The sequence below is a fragment of the Emys orbicularis genome, chromosome 4, assembly GCF_028017835.1.
Source record: "Emys orbicularis isolate rEmyOrb1 chromosome 4, rEmyOrb1.hap1, whole genome shotgun sequence".
Taxonomy (NCBI): Eukaryota; Metazoa; Chordata; order Testudines; family Emydidae; genus Emys; species Emys orbicularis.
The window spans coordinates 117,055,567-117,077,161 of NC_088686.1; the positions used below are offsets into that span (position 1 = coordinate 117,055,567).

The 21,595-nt window shown below is 42.9% G+C and overlaps 1 protein-coding gene across 2 annotated transcripts in view; it reads left to right on the forward strand.

Annotated features, from left to right (window-relative positions):
* Nucleotides 1-387: 387 nt before the first annotated feature.
* TSPAN32 (tetraspanin 32) overlaps nucleotides 388-21,595 on the forward strand; it is a 53,727-nt gene continuing 32,519 nt past the window's right edge. For both annotated transcript variants that reach the window (XM_065402754.1, XM_065402755.1), the window contains exons 1-4: nucleotides 388-504; nucleotides 3,861-3,975; nucleotides 7,833-7,930; nucleotides 16,587-16,661. In XM_065402754.1, coding sequence (XP_065258826.1) covers nucleotides 439-504; nucleotides 3,861-3,975; nucleotides 7,833-7,930; nucleotides 16,587-16,661 — 354 coding nt within the window. In that variant the 5' untranslated portion in view covers nucleotides 388-438. The remainder of the gene's footprint in view (nucleotides 505-3,860; nucleotides 3,976-7,832; nucleotides 7,931-16,586; nucleotides 16,662-21,595) is intronic.

The window sequence follows — 21,595 nt, forward strand, 5'->3', positions numbered from 1 at the left end:
AAACTCCAAAGCTTTTTGTGAAACTTTATTTATTTATTTATTTTTTCAAAAATTTTCTTTTCCTGGTGACTTCTTTTTATCAAAAACATTATAAAAATAGCTATTGAAAATTTTAATTTACCAAAGCACAGGATGTCAGTAAAATGACAAATTTCAATCACCATTTTGATAAGTATTTCAACAAATTTGACTTTAAAAATCTCATGAAATTCTTTAAAAAAGATTAATTTCAAGCTCATATTCATACCTAATAATAAAACCGTTATAAACACAGAGAGCCTTGGATGAAAAGTGCTATTAATAATAATCCATTTTGGGAGAGGTGTGTCAGCTTGTAGTAGGACTACACTTCCCAAGATGCACTACTGCCAGCTTCTGCTTAGCTGAAGCACTGTTCTCCAGGGACTGACTGCCAGTGTTGAGTGAGAAGAGGATAACATGGGACGGAGACACTGGGTCAGGACCACCAAATGCCAGCTGCTAGTAACCAGCCTCTTTGTCATGGTAACAACCAGAAGTGGGAACCTGTACAGAACTTGGGATAAGTAAACTGACCGCCTTAAAATTCTTTCTTAAAAAGGAACTGTAAAAGTTGTTTCTCTCATTTCAATTTTAGCACTGAAAAACTCTATGGTGAAAGAAGCAAACTGTATGAATTACTGCATCCTGAACTGTTATCGCTACTCCCCAGCATTGCCTTCTGTCACCGATAAGCTTTTGGTTTCTCAAGTGTCACTGTAATGCAACTATTTCACAATTCTGAACTAGCCTTTAAGTAAGAAATTTGTTGCTGCCATCAGACATGGTAGTTTTAAGATGAGGACAGGGATATCTTCTTATGCTTCTTTCTTTTTAAAAACAATTTTTATTGCACTTGGATGAACAATTTCTTGAGATGTGGGTGGTTTAAAATGTGTTGGATAAGCTAGAGCATCTTTGTAGTCGGACAGAAGCCTGTCTACTGAGACAGATATTGGATGGAATGTAACTGTTGGAATCTTCTGAATCTGTACTGCAAACCAGAAGTAATTCTATAGTTCTGGTTGAGTGGCTGTGGAGAAGCAAATGTGATGAAATTTGGTGAACTCTTCCAAGGAATTCTGGGACAACTGCATTACGATTAACTCCCCTTAAAAAAAAGAGAGAGAGAGGAAAACAAGTGAATATTGAAGTGAAACAAGTTAGTTTCTATAGTTGGTTGAAAAGACTGGGGGGAAAAAGCTTGGTAAAAATTTCATCGAAAAAAATGTAAATTCAAAATTTAGTTGACCAGCTCTAGTTGCAATACATTGTTCTCCCTTCAGAGAGGGGCTGTCATTGTGCCTACGAAGTATGTGACTTATTCAAGGTAGAATTGCACTCAAACCTGTTGAAGGGGGATGTGCTTAGCTCAAGTTTAGTTTATTTGTATTCTTTACATATGGATACAGACAATAACACGTATCAATAGTGAGGCCATGAGGATTTGTTTAGATTGGTATTTCTGCAGGAAATCTGAGCTGATTGAAGCTGGACTAAACCTTTTACTGTGTATGTATAACAGATTCTCAGTTGTAAACAGCCTAAAAGATCATAAGTGTTTTAAGTTCTATTGTATTGAAATTGGGCAAAACTGTTACTGTATATGTGGCACTTCCTAGTGGCACCAAAGGTTGTGACGCACCTCACTGCTACCTGCCCTAAGTGTGGATCAGTCTGTGCCTGTTGTAGTTCAGTTCCCTGAAATCACCAGCTTCTATCAACCCAAGCACTGCCTTCCAGGCCTCTGCAGGCCTTGCTCTCTCTGTGCAGGTTAGTAATAAGTACACTTCAACCCCTGAGTCCTTGGAGTACTCCCACAGTGTCCAGCCCTTAACCGGTGAACACTCACAGAAATACCAGGTTTGCTAGCCAAGGGGACAGTGTGCACACTAGCTTGTTCGATTCAGCTGAGGATCAACTCTTACGTAAAATCACAGCACTGAGCTAGATTTATAGTGAAAACAGTCATGAGTTTATTATCAAAGATTAAGATTTAAAAGATACGGAGTAAGTGTAATAATGGAAACAGAAATGGTTACATATTAAACAAAAAGTATAACACACTTCTTAGAGTCTAAACTTAACACACTAAACCCTTGTCTAAAGTAGTTTATCTCACCTAAAGCAATCTCCCAGCATCTCCAAGCAACGTGGCTGGGATCTCTCTTTCATGAATGCAAAGTGTACTGCCTTTTGCCTTCTCCTAATATTCCCCCCCCCCCCCAAATCCATTGTTTCCTCCCCAGAGTCAGGATGATCCTCTGTGGTTCAGTTTAGTTTCTGGTGTCTTTTTGCAATGTTGTAGTAGCCATGTTGGTCCCAGAATATTAGACAAGGTGGTCTCTTATGGGACCAGCTACTGTTGTTTGTGTCTCCAAAACCTGTTTATCAGCTCTGCCTTGAACACAGATTTTAAAACATATTTTCAGTACTTATACACAACTCTTTATCACCTGTACAGACATCTCACAACGATTGAGGATCAGAATGACATAAGCTTTTATTAGAGACCTTACATTATATTCTTTATGGATATATACTAGAAAGCGGTGTGCTAAGTGTAATGAGTATGTCAGGACTGCTAAGAGTTGCTGTTACAGAAGAGTGAACCCTTTGCCAGTTGGCATTGAGGGGTTCTTAGGGTCACAGTATATTTAATCTACCAAACTATACCTCTTGGGCAAAATCTATTGGTCATCATCTGAAAAGGTAATAGGGTTACACTTAGAATAGTTAAGTGTAATGTTTAACACATACATGCTTACTTCTGATTCTCCACTGTAGAGTTTGAGTTTCCAGGATGTCCCTTTGTGAGTGGAGGATTCTTCTCCTTGTGAATTTGGAAAATATTGCAGATTATAAAGGTTTTGTATGCATGTAATGCAGTTGTTGATGCCTCCCAGAACAAAGTTAATTGAACCTGGAGAAGAGGCATTCAGAGGGAAGCCTGCATCCAGAGACCCTGCTTCAGGAGATCAGGATGAACTCCTGTCTTGCCTCTTTCAGCTTTGCTACGCTAGGGTTTTGTTTTATTTTAAATTTCCCCACTGTTGCTATGACTATTTCAGCTCTACTCTTGGTAGCAATGGTGGGAGCACTAGCCTAGGTCAGACAGCCACCATCTAACAGGCTCTGAGCAGGTTAGATAACACAGTGGTTAAAACGTTGGTGGTCACTCAGTGTCTTATCTACAGTAGCACTATCCTTGATGGAGCTGAAATGATAGCAACACTGGGAAATTTTAGAGGAAAAAGGCTAGTGCAGACAAAGCCTTAAAGCACAGTGCAAGACTCATCTATTGACACTAGCTTTTCCTTAGCAGAGATGACAATACACCTAAGCTACTCTCCACTCCCCAAAAGACACTACAAATTGCTCGAGAGCAGGAGCAGAGAACGCAATCTGACCCAGGACCATTCTTGAAGCTAATAACATCCCCCTCGTGCACACATGTCAGAATTTGGTATCTAAATACTACAGGAATTGGTGCAATGTAAATCCATTGAAAGGGATGTCTGTGAAAACACGATTCCTCTGGTTTTTCCCAGTGATTACAATTTCCTCTGCTAGCAGAGTCCAACGGATAGAGTGAGTGGTTTCATATGCAGTAATTATACAGTACTGTCCAAAGAGTTTATTAAAGGGCCCCGGGGTTCCCTTCACGTGTGACTTTCAGGTATATACTGTAAACTAACTTTCTCGGGGAACAGGTTGTTTTTCTTCGGGCATGAATTGAAGTATCTGAGTATGCCTGATAGCATTTCATAAGATCTGCAGTAGTTGTTCTGTGAATTCTGCACTTGCTACTTTCCTTCCTCAGTAAAATCTCTGTTTTTCAGCTGCTGGGGTTGGCAGTCACCATACTGACCATTATCACCCGCTATGGGGCTCACTTCAGCATAATCAGTGGTGTCTCCTCTGAGGCTAACCCCTATAGAATCTTCCACAACGTAGGTAAGTGTCGCATTTTTTAGTCCAACTGAGATGTCCTGTGAGGGCCAGCATCTTTGGAGCTATGTAAAATTAGGGTGCAATGAAAGGAAATACAGAGACTTCACATGAAGTGGGATTCCAATTAGGTGTATAGTGTTGCCGCTACAGAGGCAAGGTACCTCTTTTCTATATGAGAAACACCTGCTTGGCCCTTTGGTGGGGGAACGCTGTTCATCATGCTTCAGCACTGCTGAGTCCACTGTTGTCCCCCATGCTTCATCTACTACAGACAAAGCATGGAGGGTGATAAATATTCTATAAGTAGGCCCAAAGGTATGGGAGGAGCTTCAGAATAGCTCACAATGGAAGTGAGAGGCTGGGTAGGACCACAGAAAGGAGCACATTATAAGATACAATCTATGGGGCCCTTTAAAAGTTTGGACATTTATATTTGTGTGGAATAGAAGGGAGACATAAGTGAACAGACAGTAAGGAAGGCAAGAGGAAAAAGATGGAGAGGTTCAGGCCCTGAATTCAGCAAGGTACGTACCTAACTTTCAGCACATGGGTAGTCCCATTGAAGTGAATGGGGCTAGTAACATGCTGAACATTACATATGTGTTTAAGCACCTTGCTGAATCAGGACCTTGGGGAACAAACAGGGCAAAGAAATACAGACAAAGAATTGGGGGAACAGAGAGGAGGATTAAGAGGACAGACTGGGAAGAGTTCAAGGAAAAAAAGTGTTGTGATTCATGAATGTTCATTGATGCTTTGGTTAATTGGCCTACCTATGGATAAACTGAAAAAAATACTTAGGGCTGCATTCTGATCTCATTTACCACAGGGTGAATCCAAAGTACTGTACCTGTACTCATGTCAGTGGAGCTAGTCCCCAGTTTTACATCTGTTTTAATGAGAGCAGAATTTGGCTCATAAACCAACCACGATTCAATTTCAGGTGGCAGCCAGCTGTGCCCTCACTCTCTCTATTTACATCCCATGAAGAGAGTAGGCATAAACTACTGCAGATGGTCTCACAGAATGGAGGTCAACAAAAATATGGAAGAGCTCAGTGTCTCCTTACCTGCAACCTTAGCTGAATTTACACTGGCACGATTGGAACGGTGTGATTAGAATGTAAAAACCGTCCCAGCCACGCAGCCCCAGCCTGGAACCAGGTCTTCATTCCATTTACAGCATGTGGCGACTTCTTAAAGGAGGAAAGGAGTGGGAGACAAAGAGGAAAATCAGAGAAGAGACTACAACAGAAAAGTGGAGGAAAGGAGGCAGAACATAGAAACGATAGATGTGAGAGAGAGAGAGAAATGCAAAAAAACCCCAAAAAACAAAAACCCTCTCTTCCTGGAACAGCAACTATTGTCTGTCACAAGCAGGAGTTGCTGCCTGTGACCAGCTTTATGTCAGACATTGATAGGTGAAAGGGTCATAGGGAAGGATCAATGCACCTAAGCTAGCAAAAAGAAAAACTTAAACAAATTAAATGGAAAAAAGACAGTAAGAAAGACCGGAGTGGGGAGGTAAGAACACCCTAGGCATTAAAATGCAATGGATTGCCTCTGTTTTTTGTTTTGGGGATAGATACCAGGATTTTCTCATTCAACAATATTTGAGGTTCATCTTTTTTTTTGTTTTTGTTTTGTTTTCTGTTCCCTCCATTTTGTTATGGCTACTGGGATGGTGCCTATCTATATCACACTCCCAGGGTTTTAACTTTTGGGCTTAAGCAAGTCAAACCCTCTTGTGTATTCTTGCTTCCAGGCTCCAGTTAAATATTATAATTGGTGGGTCTAAAGCCCCTTCACTTCCAGACTTAGGCCGGGTCTACACGGGGAGGGGGAAGGATCTAAGTTACGCAAATTCAGCTACGTAAATAACGTAGCTGAAGTCGACGTACTTAGAGCTACTCACTGTGGTGTTTTCACTGCGGTGAGTCGTCTGCTGACGCTCTCCCGTCGAATCTGCCTGCGCCTCTCGTGGCGGTGGAATACAGGAGTCGACGGGAGAGCACTCGGGGGTCGATTTATCGCGTCTAGACTAGACGCGATAAATCGACCCCCGCTGGATCGATCGCTTCCCGCCGATCCGGCGGGTAGTATAGACATACCCTTAGAGTACTAGTGCAATGCATTATTAGAAGTGAGCTCTGGATTGAAGAGCTTTCAGCATCAGTGTATTCCCTGAACTCTCCCATTGGGTATCAGCTAGAACTCTGCTCTGGCCAGGAAATAGAAGGCGACTGTTGCACAAGATTAGCAATGCATAAGCTCCTGATAGTGGGTACTGGAACTCATGCTCCTGTTCAGTAGTCTGTGATTCAGTAGGATCTTTATCTGAGCGCAGAGACAATTGTAAAGGGAACTTGTGATCTTCTGGCGAAAATAACAAGGTGGCCTGGCATGTTTCCAGGGCACGTGGTTCTGCTGGAACTATGGGAGCAAAGGGTCGGGGGGACACCGCACAAAGGTTTATAAACTTAGTGTGGTGGGACAAGTAAGCCATATAAAGATGAACACTGGATAAGTTTAAAGTCTGTTGCATTCTCCTGCAACCCAATCCCTTTGTATCTTGTCCATTTTTAGAGACTGATCTAACAATGCACTTAAGCATGTGCTTAGCTTCACGCACAAAAATAGTCACATTGAAGTCAATGGAATGACTCATGCATAAAATTAAGCATATAGGCAAGTGTTTGTGGGACCAGGGCCTTAGATTGTAAGGTCTTTGGGGCAGAGACTGCCCCTTATTTAGAGTCTGTACCGTACCCTGCAGAGCAAGGGTCTTCCATGATCTATATTACAGCTACATCCAATATGAGCATGCAGACCCCTTCATACTACAGTATTTTAACTCTGATTATTCTTCTCTGCACACACAGGGCTTATCTATATGAACACTTAGTTCCTGGCAAACTGGGGTATAAATCTACCCCATACTAATCTGCTGTGCACTAAGTGTCCATGTGGACACTGTTGCTGTGCACTAAAAGTTTCCTAGTGCACTATGATCTATCTCATTTCAAAGCGGCGTAGATCAAAGCTTTTAGTGCACAGCAGAAGAACGGCCATACTGAGTCAGAACAAAGATCCATCTAGCCCAGTATCCTGTCTTCTGACAGTGGCCAATGCCAGGCTAGTGCTGGGTAGATTTACACCCCAGATTGCCGCAAACTAAGTGTTCATACAGACAAGCCCAGGGAGAGGGCATTTTCCTGTTTTTGCTTAGTATTAGAAACTTTTAATAAAGAGATTAACTCAGTTTACCAAGATTACTTCCATTACCCAAGATGGTCAGGAATGCAACCTCATGCTCTGGGTGTCCCTAGCCTCTGACTTCCAGAAGCTGGGAGTGGACAACGGGAGATGGATCACTCGATTGTCTGTTCTGTTCATTCCCTCTGAAGTACCTGGGATTGGCCACTGTTGGAAGACAGGGTACTGGACTAGATGGACCATTGGGTCTGACCCAGTATGGCCGTTCTTGTGTACACCCTTTAACACAGTCCTTTCTTTTCAGATTCAGCAGAGCAGAATGTCTTCAGTTTCTACATCTTAAATCTCTGTCCTGACACAAAATTATGTCACCCCCCCCCTTAAGATTTCAGCAGGTTTGGGGGCAGGATGGGGAATGTTATTGTGCTTTTGCTGTGAGAGGGGACTGGCACTACCTGCCAAGATTTTTAGCTCTGTGATGTTCTCAGACTTCCCAGCCTGATGGCTTGAGGAGCAAAAATCCAGAAGTTCCTCATGAAAGGCAAGCTCTTGCTTATCAAAGGGGGCCCAACCCTGCTTAAGGGGAAAGAAAGGCAGCTAAGGCTTCATGTCTTCTTAAAACTCCAATGTGTGCCTTTCCTCCAGCGTTCTACAGCGGGATATGTCTGAGCATGATTCTGGTCCTCGCAGCCCTGCTGAGTACTGTTGCCACAGTGAGAGAATCGGTGTGCCTCATGGCAATGGTAAGTGTTTGGTTAGAGGGGCATGGGTGGGCAGGGAACAGCTTTTCCAAATTGGGTGATAACACCATGATGTGGAGATACAGGGAAGAGGCTTTGTCTGTATCCAGCTTGCTCCCCACACTTGGCTTATCGACCATTAAATGTGGTATTTGTAGTGTTGATTAGTTGTTTTGCCTTGTGCCCTAGAACACACATCATGCACACAGTGGGTTGCCTGCTGCTTTTCAAGGCATGGCTGTGCCTAACCTCTCAAAGTGATTCCAGGTGATGATTTTATCCATATGTGACCTGATTTTTCAAGATGCTATGTATATATGCCTCTGATTTGGGGTCAAGGGGGGGTGCTTATCTGCCAAGATGATGACAATTATTTTTGGTTTACTTTTGTAATGCCAACATTCTTCTGTAGGGTGTCCTTAATGAAGCATTTCTTTGTTTTTTCTGATATTTGGGTCAGATTTTGAAGTCCCGTGTTCTGCCCTGCAACAGCAATCTTAACTCCAATTTAATGAAGTATTTTGTAAACGTCATGATGATTGTGAGCTTAGAACATTTGGTGGCACCAGCCCAGTTTTGACTGCATTACCAGTTTTAGCATGCTGTCGAGGCTAGCTTTCTACCTAACTCATACTTTTAAGGAAAACTAATTGGAGTTCATCAGCTGGTATATGCATGAAATGGATATTTTCTCCTCAAAATGTGTCAACCACATAGTCATATCATTTGGGGCATTCCTGCCAACCTTCTCTAGCAAAACAACCCCCATCAGGCGACACATTTAAACCATCTGTTTTGCTTCGTTTGGGATTCCCAGTGCATCTACTGTCTGCCTTTCATCTTTCAGGCATTAAGCTCTTCAAGTCATTCATCTTCTGTCTTGTAAAGCACCAAGCATATTAACAAATAACACTTCTGCACAAGGAGAAGGGAGGGAGACGAGAAGGCAGTTTTTGCCCTGGTGATGAAAGCTGTATGCGTTTCAGCAGCAGATTCTTAGACCCTCCCTTGTTTGTTTTAAACCTCACGCATGGAGCTGCCTTGGCATCAGACAGTCCTGCAGTGCTGGAGGCAAGAGCGGGGTGTGTGCATCTAGGACGGGGGAGAGGAAAGCAGTGGAATAAGTGCCTAGTAGAATACAGGGGCGGGTGGGGGGTACTTTTTCTGATGTTGTAGTAATATAGTCTGTGAACTCAAGGGAAGCCTGAATGTGAACTGCAAAGGCTGGGAGTCACCAGTATACTGGAGTCATTGTGTGTGTGTCTGCTGCTATAAGCCCCGCAGTGTGGGTGGAGTCCTTTGCACTACCCATTCTCTCCCTGGAAGACAGAACAGCCCAGGGTCAGGGTGCCTCTTTTTACCTAGATCCATTGTGAGTGTGTCTGGGGCAGAGGAGGGGGGAAAGATAAGGTCTAAGCTTCTTGTTGACCCAAACAAGAAACTAGAAATGCGTCATTCCAAGAAAGAAAAACTCCAGCAGTCCTACAGGTTTCCTTCCAACTGAACAAACTATGTACTAATCCTCTCTTCCCTGCTGCACCACTAGAGGGTGTCAAGTTCTTAAAATAAGAGAGAAGCTGCCTGCAATCTTGTTATGAGCTGCAGTATTTTCATACACATTCTCACCACCATTTTGTCTGTCTTTCTCTCTAGTTGTCCCCCATAGTTTTAGTAGGAAGAACATTATCAGACAGGTCAGGTCAGATTGTACTGCCACCCTTCTCACCAGCCTCTTACACAGCCACTGCTCTGCAAACCAGTTTACTGCTGTTCATTCTGTGATGAACTTAAACTTGTCCTGTGTTTTAATTGTCAAAGTCTGAGTCCAGAGCCAGCTGCATGACAGAAGGGAGGGGAATGTCATGTTCAATCAGCTTCTTCAGATTTCATACATTAGTTACGTTATTTGTTATTTTTATTATGTTTGTACCCAGACAAGGGTTAAGACCCTAATGTACAATCTAATAACACAGTCTCTGCCCCAGAAAGCACACAATCTAGGATTTAGACAATAAGCAGCAACTAACAGAAGCAAGCCCAGTAGGGAGGATGAGGGAACAGTAGCAACAGGTATGAGTGCATGAATTAGAAATCACAATAGTTTTTGTAGACAAAGAGGGTTACCAGCCTAGCCAATGCCAAACTCTCAGAAGATGAGCTGTGAGTCCTGCTAAATCTGCAAGAGCTTGGGAGCTCATTACTAGCAGCTAAGCCTTGAGGTCCTCTTGCTGAAGAAAGCCTCAATGACAGTAGCTAGCAGAAGAGTTTTCAGAAAAAGGTGCAAGAAATCCCTTAATAGTCAACCGTGGAATTATCTGTCCAAAGGGGAAATTCCTTGCTAATCCCCACAAATTTTAGCTAGCTAACACCCTCCAGGGTTTGTGTCCTTTATACATTTTTATTCTATATGTATAATGTAGCAGGGGATGTTGTTGTTGTTCATATAAATGTCCTATCCTGGTTTGAATGTTGCTCAACTGTTGGCCTTTATATCTTGTGGCAGTGAGTCCCACAGGTTAATTCTCTGTGTGTGTTTTTTTGTTTTTGTTTATCCATGCAAGTGCTTTTCAGTAACTAATCCTCACAATACCTCTAGTGATCCCAAATATACCAGTAGGCAATTAAAGCAAATAGATTAAATGATTTACCTGTATCAGTAGAGGAGTTGTAAGGACTAGGATTAGAACTCAGGAGACTCTGGCTCCCAGACCTGGTCTCAGAACGCTGCAGCATACGCCTATGCTACAATGTGTTTCATAGAAAAAGTCTAAAGTCCCTTTTCTGTAGCTTTTTTGTTTATTGATGTACTGGACTTTTCTTCTTTGTTAATTATTGATGTAAAGAAGCCTCTCTGTATAAAATGGATCTTGTTAAGAGGATTTAATTATGTAATCAAACAGATAGAGGAGGAAGCTATAATATTGGTGTTCTTATATCTGTGAAAGTCAAAGAAAAGTGATAGGGGCCTCTCTACACACGCCCATTGTAGATGAATTGCTTTGATAGACTACCAACATGTGGTCCATTGGATAGCATGCTGGACTGAGCGCCAAGAGACCAGAGTTCTGTTCCTGTCTCTGATACGGTGTGACCCATAAACAAGTCACTTTACCTACCTGTGCTTCAGTTTCCCCTCCTGCGCTTTGGCTGTCATTTCTATTTAGATTGTAAAACCTCTACAGAATGGGTGGGTACAGTGCTTAGCTGATGGGGGCCCCAGTCTTGGTTGTGGGGCCTCTTGGGGTATGTCTACACTGCCATAAAACACCTGTGTCAGGCTCGCAGGGGATGGGCTTTGGGGCTACAAAACGGCAGTGTAAACGTTTGGGCTCTGGGACCCTGAGAGGGGGGGAGGGCTCCAGCTCTAGCCTGAACGTCTACACTGTAGTTTTATAGCCCCACAGCCCCAGCCTGAATTCAGCCAACATGGGCCAGTTGCAGGTGTTTTATTGCAGTGTAGACACACCCTAGGTTGAGGTGTAATACAAGTAATGATACAGGGCTTGCAGTAGTGTGGCTTACCCTGGTTTGAAACCAGGATAAGTCACATTGAAGGGAAGCCTCATTTTATACCGGTGCAGCACATCTATACCAGAGGGTTCCCTGTTGTATTTACACTACAAATATCCCCAGTGTAGACAGGCCCTAGTATGATACCCACTGACATTTAAATAGCGTGAGTGAACCCTACAGGACAGGGTGGTGGTCAGATCTTCAACTAGGAGCTGCATATGTAATTAGGTTAATATCCAGAGACTGCTGTGATACCAGGGAACTGGAAATGGTGGTCTGAGGTACTGCATTAGTGTCTAAAAAATCTTCTTCGACTGAGGGGCCGGTGAGAGTTTTATGGTCTGTCTCATCAACTGTGAGGGATAAGAACTGATACGGTATCCTTGGCAAAGCTTGAATCATTGCTTTCCAATGGCACACTCCATATCACTGAATCTAAACGTCCTGTCATTCTAGTAGTGTCCGAAGCCATGTCAAAATTGAAATGGAGGAGGAAAGGAAACAGCAGTCTCTCTAGAACGGCTAATATAAAGTAAAAATCTCCGACTCCAGCAGTTCTTGAGATACTGGGTATTGAAGTTTTGTCAGAAGTGCAGAGGAAGGGAAAGAAAAATAGAGAAAGAAAGTAATATGCAATCAGAACTGTGTGTCTTGAAAATCCAATAACTGAACGTTCTAGGGCTAGAAACACTGCTAGGCCAGAACAGAATGTTTTCAGGACCGGTAAACTATTCCAAAGACTGGTTCCAGCCCAGTGATCAAGAAGAAGAATCCTCAGTCCCTGTCTGATCCAGCTCAGCTTTTCGGTGTAGTTCAGAGTGACGTACCACTGTGGCAGGCATTTAGCATAAGCTGTTTACTTTACTGCTCCCAGATGTATAATTGTAGGCAAGTGTGTTAGGGATTCATAATAGTGCAGCCGTGCACTTCGATGCCTTGCTTTAGCAGTCATCCGCTTCCTAGGCTGAGCCTGTACTTGCATCAATTATGCACTAATCTACCTGGACTGATTTAAAGCTGTACTGCCTCCCGAAGAAACTGACACAGGTAGAGCCAGCACTACACAGAATTCTTGCTGCATTCAGTCAGAGAGCACTAAATTGATTTCTCATGCAGACAGACTCGTCGGCTTCTTAGTAGATATGGAGAAAGACAAAAGCCAGAATACTGCTTCCTGTCAATGGAAAACTGGGGGAGTATTTTTTTTTCTTTTGTACAGATTAAACAAGTGATGAAATAAAAGTCCAGTTAATGTAACTGTACCATAAAATATATTGACTCTGATCAAGGAGTGTTCAAGCACAGCTCAGGAGGAAGAGTGCAAGGATAGTTTGAAGCCAGCCTAACCACTCCCCTGATCTTGGGCCACTGTGTTGGGCCCAGTCACCTGGCATAAGAGCAGCCTTCATGTCTAATTTACTTTAGCTTCCCATATCCCCAAGAGACTGTTACAGCTCTTGGGGATTGCTAGGGCATAGGGCAGCCCCTATTCTGGCTACAGGAGTGGGTTGTAGGAGCTGTTAAACAGTCTCTGCCACCAGAGGATTCTCCTTAATCCAGAGTGACCCTCCCATGGCGGGATCTACCAGTTCTGCTGGTGTTTTGCATTAGTTGAGTGGTGCAAAGCAGCCCCACCACAGCTGAGGATAGGGCCATTAATTGTATGCAGCATTAATTGAATGCAGCATAAGATCTGAGTTTGACTGCACTGAATAAGAAGGGAAGCTGAAGTCTAGCAAGGTTTTTATTTGAAGGGTGAACGTGAGAAAGGTAGATAAAAAGATAGGCCAGTCAGGGGATGGGAAGACATTTCTATGGATCCTGCCAAGTCTACAGAAGACAAATTGTTCCTTGCAGCAAGAATGAAAACAAGGTAATTCATAAAGGAGTAATTGATTATTAGCTCAGTGACAGCATTTGATGGGGCTGAATGTGTTACATCTCATAAAAGAAAATGTACTGCATCATCTTGCAACAAGCTCATAGCAGTCTTCTTAGAATCTGGGGGGTGTTAAGAAGAGGCAACCTTAGCTGTTTGTATTTAAATACAACTTCTTGTTTTTAAGAATATCTTCTAATATAATTATAAACCCTCTGGCTAGGAAATGAACAAGCAGCCTGTAATTCATTTATGAGTACTTCTAGGAGTCACATAATTGTATATCATAGAATGGATGGAGGGAGATCTCCCAACAGGGAGCAAATTTCAGTACTGGCAACAAACTACATAAAATAAATACTGGTAGAGCAGACGCTGACAGGCAAAGGAGTGGGCAGACACGGTGGGAGATGTGGAGAAGGGTCTTAAACTAGATAATCTGAGACATTTGAGAGACTTTTATGAGGCGTGGAATTGGTTGGGGGGGAAAGTAGAAAATGTTTTGAAATTCTTTCCATTTGGCAGCATTCAAAATAAACCAATTTTGGCAGGGGAGGGGAGGTTATGAATTTTTTTCAGTATCTTTATTGAAATTTTTAATGAAACCTTTTTCATAATAACTTTTTTTCATTTTTCTGAGAACCATATTTTCATATTGACATTGAGTTAAAATACCTTGGAAAATGTCATCAAAAACAGGTAACTTCAATAATGCTGATAATCTTTCATGAGAAGTATTGGTGGGTTTTTTGTTTGTTTTTTAAACCTCCTTTTTTCATTGTGGGGAAAAAAATGTGAAAAATTTGACTAGTGAGTAGTAATCGGAACAGGTCTTGAACAGCCTGGTATGCTTCACCTCTCCTCTAGATTTCATTCCTGACTCCAGTTCTCTTGTGCTTTCAAGGGTTAAAATTTCACCACTGTACAGTCAGTTTTATTGCTATGATCCAGTTGTGGGGAGTGGTGGAGAATTGTCCCTTCAGAAAGGAGAGAACAGAGGGGCAGTGTTGTCTTTGGCTCTGTCTCAGAGCCATGACATCACTCCTCCTGGGCTCTACCCAGAGATTCTGCACATTGTTGCAGTTCCTTGCAGCAGCTGTCAAACAGCAAAACAGATAGTTCAGTTGCTGCTGCGATTCCCAGCTTTGTTTCCACTAGCAAAGGGACACGCGTGGGTCATGCTCCCGGCGCAGGTTCTCTTAGCTCCTCTGTTAAAGCCTACAAAGAAATCAAGAACTAGTGGTGGCTAGTCCATAGGGAAGTTTAACTGCTATAGCTCAGCCTCCTCCAAGCTATCACATTGTATAGTTCTTTGTATTGACACCTGGCAGCATTTCTGTCTACTTGCCTTATAGTTTTAGGCTTTGGAAGTGTGGTGTGTTATAATATTTCAGCTGCTTATTGGACACTGTGACCTCACAATCCATGGTGTCAGATAGTTGCCCTGGAGAGCCTGAAATATTGTCAGTAATAGTGTGCATTTTCAACCTTTTTCTCATAGACTCATAAACTCTAAGGTCAGAAGGGACCATCATGATCATCTCTAGTCTGACCTCCTGCACATTTCAGGCCACAAAAATCTCACCCACCCACTCTTGTAATAGACCCATAACCTCTGGCTGAGTTACTGATGTCCTCAAATCATGGTTTAAAGCAGGGGTGGGCAAACTACGGCCTGGGGGCCACATCTGGCCCTACAGACATTTTAATTTGGCCCTCGAGCGCCCGCCAGGGAGCGGGGTCCGGGGCTTGCCCTGCTCTGGCGCTCCAGCCAGGGAGCGGGGTCAGGGGCTTGTCCCACCCCGCGCGGTTCCCGGAAGCAGCGGCATGTCCCCCTTCCAGCTCCTATGTGTAGGGGCAGCCAGGGGGCTCTGCATGCTGCCCCCGTCCCAAGCACTGCCCCCGCAGCTCCCATTGGCCAGAAACCATGGCCAATGGGAGCTGCAGGGGCGGTACCTGCGGACCGGGCAGGGTGCAGAGCCACCTGGCTGCACCTCCGCGTAGGAGCCAGAGGGGGGACATGCCGCTGCTTCTGGGAGCTGCTTGAGGTAAGCGCCACCCGGAGCCTGCACCCCTGACCTCCTCCCCTGCCCCAGCCCTGACCCCCTTCCTGCCCTCTGAACCCCTCGGTCCCAGCCCAGAGTACCCTCCCGTATCCTGAACTCCTCATTTCTGGGCCCCACCCCAGAGCCTGCACCCCCAGCCGGAGCCCTCACCCCCTCCCGCACCCCAACCCCCAATTTTGTGAGCATTCATGGCCCGCCATACAATTTCCATACTTTTATAACATTTCAGTTAAAACATCCATTTAATGAAGCCATAGAAAAATTTCCAAAAAAGAGTAGAAATATTTAAAATGTTGACAAATTTTCACAAAATGTTAGTTTTCAATAGAATTCTGGATTCAACTTCAGGATCCATGGGCCTTTAAACATTTTACTGTCGTGTTTCTTTTAGGTAAGCAGGATCTACTGGTCTCATCCTCATGACAGGCATCCCCCCCTTTCACTCAATCTCCAGATAAAGTGTTTGTTTTGTTTTCTGCAACTAAAGAGATGGCTTTTCTAACAGCCAGTCCTGGAAACTTCACCAAGAATAGGAAAGTCAGCCTGCATTCTTTCTGGCTTCTTCATCATTATCACTATTCAGGGTCAGTCCTACACCTGCACAACCCCCACTGGAGTCAGTAAGAATCAGCTTGGCTTTGCAGTTGGAACTTAGTTAACAACTCTGAAGCACAAGCCAGAGTAGAATCCAGCTCACTCTCTCATAGCTGTTGGCTCTGCGGTGTTATTGAGGCCAAAAAAAAAGGTAATATTTTTCTCTCTCTACTGAGCGGACAGGCTCTGAACACACAGGGAGTTTGGATCTCTTGAGTAGGAAGGTGCAGTTTTTCACATAGTCTCACTTCAGAATAGAACCACATTTTAAATCTAATTTCTTAATTTCACATTTTTCTTTGTAGAACCTGAAGCAATAGGTTAGCAATTCTATAGTACACAACATGCTCTTCTGCTGAACATCCTTAAAAGGCCACTGTGTAGTTATGGTCCCTGCCAGGGAATTTTAAAACTATTGTGAAGCTGGCTTCCTTTAAGTGATTGAGATTTTGAAGGTTGTTTAAAAGAAGTTAACTTTTAACTGTGACTTGCATTAAACCTGCCAAAGCCAATATAATTAACTATTCTCCTACTGTGTTTTCACATAAATGTTTTCAGCCCCTAAGAGGAAATGCTGCAAGTAACAGTGCTTTCTCTCTATCCTCAGGGATTCTTCTGTTTTGCCATTGTTTTCTGTGCACTGATACAGGCTGCATTCTGGAGATACACCAACAACAGTGAGGTAAGTGTTTCTTACTAAGAAATACCAGTCATCAGATGGTGATCCTATAGCAGTGACTGCTACCAAAAAAGAAACACCTGTTACATTTGAACGTTGAAGATGACATGAAGTTTTAAATTTTGTTCAGTACTGTTGCCTGATCTTTAGATTATGTATTATTGAATACTTAAGAATCCCCAGTTATCACTCTCCGGGTAGACAGGTACTTGTTCCAAGATCAGGCCCAGTATTATTCAAATTATTATATAGTTGGGAACCCCAATGTGCACAGTTGCAACACTCACACACTATAAGAACTCTTCGATTTACAAATATAGTTTATTAATACATTTAGCACAATCACAAACACCCCAACTTAATAAGATAGAGATCCTACAGAATGTACATCTGCACATCCATATACTCCCACCATCGCTTGTAGAACAACCTGAAATGATTGCCATCGTCTTCCTCATCACCATCACCTTCCCCATTATCACCAGTGGCCATCATTCTGGCACCTCCCAAGGACTACATCTCTCTCTCCTACCACCCCCTAGGCTGGGATGCCACTTTTATAACATGTTACGCTGACGCCACTATGTTTGATGCATATTCAGTAGGGGATTTTCCCCCTTTTCCTTATTTGTATTTCCTCACTTTACTAATGTTGGAGTGTCTTTTTCCTGTAGGTTAGTATATCAATGATCTCAACTTATTATCATATGCATCAGTTCATTACCATGGCCTCTTGTGGTTAGGTATCACATTTGTTATTTCTGTCCTCCACTGGGTGGCTTCGAGTTGTGGTGTACCTGTTAAGCTTAAAAGAGTATGAACATAGGAAAGCCCCTATGCCAACCTGCTTTAACACATCCTCTTTGTTAAAGGTCACAACCATACACAGATCTTATGCTTTAACTCATCACCATCTAACTAGGTGAAAGGTCCCAAACATATGTGTGCTAACTTTGCCTTAGCTCAACATACAGGATGTTGCCTGCAGGTCCCTTGTGTTACTGCCAAAATATACTCTAATATAAACCTATTATAATAAAACAAATAATCAAACCCATAAGAAAAGAGATATATGTATGTATATATATAAGCAAGCAGGCTAGCCTTAGATGTATCTCATGTACCTGTTTTGTACATCAGTTCATTGCTGGGACACTTCTGTGGTTGAATTATGTACCTGTGGTTAGAATTGCCCCTTAAACTCTATTTCAGCTCCCCATATACTTGGGTTTTCCATTGGGCCGTTTATCTATGCAACGTTTATCTGTTCAAAGTTCATAGGTGTCAAGCCTTATGCTAACTTGCTGTAGCCAATATCTTACAGGACACAGGCCTGTAGGGTTTCTTGCATTACTGCTGAATATAATGCAAAGCCTTGAATATTATAAAGGCAAACTAGCCCACTGGGCTACAGTACTTAACTATTCAAATAGGCATTCTGTAAATCTATATAAACTTCACTCAGTTGTTCAAGGTCAATATCTTGCTCTTCATCTGCTTAGTCCTTGTGATCCTGAAGTGCCCTAGATTGCAGTAGCACCTGGTCAATGAGTTGAATGTGGGTGATATTAAACATTACGTTTTGTGGATTATGATCTGGTTGATCCTACTAGTTCTTCCCTTTAGGGCAGTAATCATGGTGGGTGATTTTAAAACTAGTTTGCCAGGAGAACAACACACAATGAATGACCATGAGACTTTTTCCTGTAATGAGAGAGCACAATTCACTCTTAAAGCAACAGAACACATTTTGATAGATTATAAAGCCACGAGGGACTATTGTGATATTCATCTAGCCTGACCTCCTCTAAACTGCACCATAGGATTTCACTGTAGTATATCTTTTTGATTTAATTTTTTTTCTAAATCTTGATTTTAAAATGTCTAGAGATGGAGGATTCACCATTACCCTTGGTAAATTGTTCCTATGGTCCCTCACTGTTAAAAATTTACACCTTATTTCCATTCCTTATTTGTCTAACTTCAATTTGCAGCCATTGAATCATCTTATACCTTAGTCTGCTAGACTGAGAAGTCCTCTATCAAATTTAATTCCCCAAGTAGATATTTACAGACTGTGATCAAATCACTCCTTAACCTTCTCTTTGTTAAGCTAAACAGATTGAGCTACTCGAGTGTATGCTTTCTTAATCCTTTAATGGTTCTCGTGACTCTTCTCTGAACTTTCTCTAATTTATCAACATACTTCTTGAATTGTGGAACTGAACACATTATTCCAGCAGTGGCCACTTCAGTGCCAGTTACAGGGGTAATGTAACCCCCTCCTCTTACTTGATGTTCCCTTGTTCATACATCTAAGGATTTCATTAGCCCTTTTGGTCCTAATGTTGCACTGGGAGCTCACTGTCAGTTAATTATCCATCGTGACTCCCAAGTCCTTTTCAAAGCCCCCCATCCTGTATGTACAGCCTATATGCTTTGTTCCCAGATGCATGAATTTACATTTGGCCATATTCAAGTAGATATTGTTTGCTTGAGCCTAGCTTGCCAAACAATCCAGATATTTTAAAACCGTAGTAATTAAGCTGTCAGTAACCCTAACTATTTGGAACCAGCCTTTATTTCCTTAGTGATTAAAGCCAACCAATAGCCTCTTTACCATGAAATGCAGAAGCTTCAGTAAAGTTATTGCTACCTGGAATATGAGCGCTGAAGAAGTCAAATGGAATAAGACTCCAATTAATAATTTCCCAGAACCTGGGTACACAGAGTAATCATTGAAGCCTTTAAGTTAGTTCCATGCGAGAGATGAATGATTAGAGTAATCCTGTGGGCAATCTTTTAGAGAACTCGTATGGTATTGGAAGAAATTGTTACCCTTCTGATGTGACACACAGAACAATTTCTTTAAATCCTGTCATATGACTGCATGGTGGTTCTCTTCAAACCTCAAAACAGGACTGAAAAACTACCCTTCTTGGCAGGATTAGACAAGAGGGAAACAAAGACCCACACTAGGTTAATGCAGGTTACAACTGGCCTGGGAAATGTGTTCTGAGCATCCCAAGTCTACAGCAGTTCAAATCCCTGTAAGGGCCACCTGGATGGGTCATTAAAAGACGATCTATTAATATCACATAATCACCACCCATTTGTCAGCCTGTATTTGAGAGGCCATTGCCTGCAATAGTGAATGTATTGCCCATCAGTACTGAGTGCACTGAGAAGGTTATGAAAAGGATTTTTGCGCGGTCTTTGTGTATTTTCCATAGCTCTAGCTAAAGCTTTTAACACAGTGACTTTTTCATAAGAAAATGTTTAGCATTAATCAATGCAGAAAGGAGGCCAACATCCCAGCTTGGATTCCTTTGCAAAATGTGCTTGTAATAAGAGATTAAAAAAAAAAAAGTTCAGAGTTGCATATAGTTGGCCTTAAGAAATTCCACTACATAAATAGGCTACTTAATGACATTTTTGATGTCAGACATAACGGGACGGGGAAACTTAGATTTACAAGAAAAACAGTATATTAAATTAATATAGATATTTGCCCCCAAAAAATGTTTTGACAAGGAGTATTGTGAGGTTGGGGGGGGGGGGATTTTTTCTGCATATTTTCATGTCACTCTGTCACAGGATGACATGAAACAAATTAAGTAAGTCCATTTCCCCTGTGCTAGAACAGGAGCTCCCATTTGATCATTTAAGAGGTCTGGGCAGCACATGGAGGGGCTATACAGGACTAGAGAGAATCTGAGGGGCAAGACTCAGTGTGAGAGAAAGAGACCTGCGGAATCCGAGCTGTCTGACTGGGCATCAGGGACAGATGAGAGCTGCCAGGAACCAGAGGTCTGTGGAAAGTCCCAGAAGGAAGCCAAAGGGGTTTGTTGGCTGATTTTCCCCAAGCCAGAAAGCCAGGGGCTGGAGGATATGAGAGGGCTGATGGCAGAAAGAGCAGCAGAGGGAGATGCCTGCTGTCTCTAAGCTGGAGAGCTGGAGCCAAGGGCCGGAGAGGGCTGAAAGCAGGGGAGCAGCAGAGGGGCTCACCCACTGATATCTCCACGCCAGAGAGCTGGGCTCAGAGGAACAGTGAGAAGGCCAGAGGGAGTGAGGGATTCTCCCCTGGTAAAGATGATCTCCCAGCAGAGAGGTGGAAGGGGTTCCCGCTGGGAAGAGCGGAATTGCACTCCAGCTGAATGGGCTGAAGTGGCTGCCCTGGCAGAGCAACACAAGAAGAGGACAGATGAGGCACCTAGGTGTGGTGGAAGATACTGGAGTGTGGTATGGAAGAACTCCCAGCAGAGAGAGTGGTGGGGATGCACTCTGAGAAGGGGTTTAAGGACTATATACACTGGATGTGTGAAATAGACTATGTTTGTAACTTCTGTCAGGAATTTAATGAACTGTATTTTGGTGATACACTGACCCCAGGGAGGGGTATTATTCAGGCAAGACAGCCTGAAGTGGATTTACTGGGGATTTTGCAAGGGGAAATTGAGGTAGGTGTGCATGTCATGCTGCAATGTGGTGAAGGGGGCATGCCAGGCCAGACTGCTCTAACACACTTGTTACCTTTTTTTCGCCCCAAGCCACCCTTTCAATAGGAATTGCTGGGCTTCTGCTCTGATGTCTGCTCAGTGAGGATTTTGAACCAAAATTTTTTTCATGGGATGAAATGGCCTATTTTTTTTCAAAATAGGCCAATAAATGTTTTTAGGGATCTTCAGTATTTCTAATGAAATTGGAAAATGAAGAATTTTAGTCCACCGTCTCTCTTCCCCCCCCCCCCCCCCCCCCGATTTTCATTTTTACTCTGACCCATTTTCAGTGAGAAGGAATAAAAGGGGGGGGGGGGCGCTGAAATGGGGAAAAAAAATCTCAAATGTGGAAAACATGCAGACTGAAAACGACTTCAGATTTTCTGAAATTCTCCCCTCATCCCCTCATAGTTTGACCAGCTCTAAGTTGTCTTTTTT